General features: G+C 37.0%; 1 protein-coding gene across 1 annotated transcript in view; it reads right to left on the bottom strand.

Annotated features, from left to right (window-relative positions):
- The window catches only part of LOC135224039 (general transcription factor II-I repeat domain-containing protein 2B-like), a 1861-nt gene extending 443 nt beyond the window's left edge, over nucleotides 1–1418 (bottom strand). The window contains exons 1-2 of the mRNA XM_064262960.1: nucleotides 675–1418; nucleotides 1–400 (exon numbers count right to left, since the gene is read on the bottom strand). The exon at nucleotides 1–400 is cut by the window's left edge and continues 443 nt beyond it. Coding sequence (XP_064119030.1) covers nucleotides 1–400; nucleotides 675–1418 — 1144 coding nt within the window. The remainder of the gene's footprint in view (nucleotides 401–674) is intronic.
- Nucleotides 1419–2632: the final 1214 nt, after the last annotated feature.

Below are 2632 nucleotides of genomic sequence, written 5' to 3'. Positions count from 1 at the left end.
CTGGGCCCATGTGTTGAAAATCTTGAAACCTGATTGAGAATTCTGACTTTAATTCTTGCATGTACAGTTGTAGATCAGAAGTGTTGACTGGATGCATTGAAGATAAGTTTTTCAGATTTTTGAAATAACGGAAAGAGCCGGTTTCCACATCTGTTGAGTAGATTGCAAGCTTTGCAACAAATGCTTTCCAATTATCGTACAAATCCAATACCGTTTTTCCTGCACCTTGCAGGAGAAGATTGAACTCATTTAGATGTTTGGTGATGTCTGAGAGAAACATAAGTTTCACAATCCAATCTCCGTCTTCCAACTCAGGATAGTCTTCTTTTTCTGATAAGAAAACCTTGATTTCATCAAAGCATCCCACAAATCTCTCCAATACCTTCCCACAACTTAACACCTAACACTGCAATGCAAAGGTATATCTTTGTACACACTGTCCACCTCTTCAAGAAAAGCTTGAAACTGCCTGTGCGTAAGAGGAGAGTGTGCAACAACAAAATTCACTATTTTTGTGACAGTAGTCATCACCTTCTTGAACAAAGCTCGAGATCTTGGCACATAAATTTTCTTGATGAATTATGCAGTGCAATTTCAGAATGCGGGGTGCCCAATTTTTCTCCTCAACCAACTTCGTAAAATTCCCTTGTTTTTCCCTACCATAGCAGGAGTACCATCCGTTGTAATTGCAAAAATCTTTCCCCTATGTCTACCCCTCTGTTCTCAAAATGGTCGGTGAATGCCTTCAGTATGTCTTCTCCCTTGGTGGTTCCATACATAGGTTTAAGACAGCACAGTTCCTCGTGTACCTCTGTGTCACTATACCTGGCAAAAACAGCCAAGCGGGGAATGTCATTTATATCCACGCTTTCGTCCAGGGCAACACTGAACACAGGTGTAATTGTTAAAGCAACCGTTTGCTGCTGGGTTACATTATCAGCCATTTCAGAAATACGTCTCTCCACGGTCCTAGCTGAGACAGGCATGTCTTTTATCCTTGAGATAATCACGTGTTTGTTTGTTATTCCATCGAATAATACTTCAGAGCACTCTAGGAAAGCTGCTTTTATAAAATCTCCATCAGTAAAAGGCTTTCCATGCTTAGCAATACACAGAGCTAGTTTGTAACTGGCCTCAGTTTCATTACTTTTGCTAGCACTCAAGTTTTTAAACACATTACTCTGTTTTCCATAGCGGGATACTGCTTTCTTGATCGCCTCAGCTTTGTCAGCACTATCCTTGAAAGTCTTTTCGTGCTTTGTTTCGAAATGTCTTTTAACACTTGATGTGCGGCATACGACATTCTCGCAGCAGAGAGCACACACAGCACGGTCATTCTGCTGAATAAATCCAAAGTCATTTGTCCATGACGACTGAAATGATCGGACATCAAGCTTGATTTTTTTCGCAGTAGCCATGGCGACAATTAAACTGGGAAGGGTGTTAAGTAAGGTGGCTAAAGAGTAACTGAAACAACAGCAGAGTACGATGCAATCACGTACCCCTCATCGTGATGAGTATGAAACGTTTTTGTTACAATTCATGTATCATACTCGTCTAGCCTACATCTCGTCCAGCCTACATCTCGATGCAATCATGTACCGTACCCCTCATCATGAATATGAAACGTTTTTGTTTTAATTCATGTATCATAGGAAAAAATTACTTTTTAATCATATGATTTGAAAGGAAATAAACCATATAGATAAGAATAATAATGCACAATACATATTCTCTCTCTCTCTCTCTCTCTCTCTCTCTCTCTCGTCTCTCTTCCTCTCTCTATATATAGATATATAATATATCTATATTAATATGATATAGAAATAGATATAATATATATAGACAATTTTTCTTTTTTTGTTTTGTTAGGATTTTTTCTTTGGCATTTTCGAATCACATGCCGTGCCATATGCAAGCACTCGGCGTGCCATCTTTGGCACGCGTGCCATAGGTTGCCGACCCCTGGTCTAATCTATAGTTTTTGAGGTCACTGAGATGACCAATGCCTCTCCCAATGCCATTTAAGACTAAGTTCAGCCCTGATAGGAAGGAGGTGGGTTAGAATGGATGAGGAATAAAATGTCAAAAACTACAGATATAACTGTCTAATCCATAGTTTTCAAGGTCGCTGAGATGAATATTGACAGTCCTGTCGCCCCTTAATTCATTCCAAGTTCAGCTTCGATAGGAATGAGGGGTGAGAAGGGGTGAAATATAAAATATGAAATATAGAATCAACTGGTCACATCACAATGCCTTATAACTTCTCAAATTCTTTATGTTTTTTGGACATGCTTGTCACTACAAAGCCTTTGGATTCAAGTGCAAAAAATATTAGCAGTGACAAGTGTATCCAAAAAGCACGAAGAATTCGAGAAGTATGAAGGCATTGTTGCTATTACAATTGCATATATATATATATATATAGATATATATATATATATATATATATATATATATATAGATATATATATGTATATACATACATACCTACATACATACATACAAGACTATATATACATATATATATATATACTATATATATTATATATATATATATTATATCTATAATATATAATATTATATATTTTTAATAAAGCACTATAAAGAGAAGCTCATCAACGATCCT

Source organism: Macrobrachium nipponense, chromosome 10 (assembly GCF_015104395.2).
Source record: "Macrobrachium nipponense isolate FS-2020 chromosome 10, ASM1510439v2, whole genome shotgun sequence".
NCBI classification, from domain to species: Eukaryota; Metazoa; Arthropoda; class Malacostraca; order Decapoda; family Palaemonidae; genus Macrobrachium; species Macrobrachium nipponense.
This window is presented reverse-complemented; position numbering and strand designations above follow the sequence as displayed.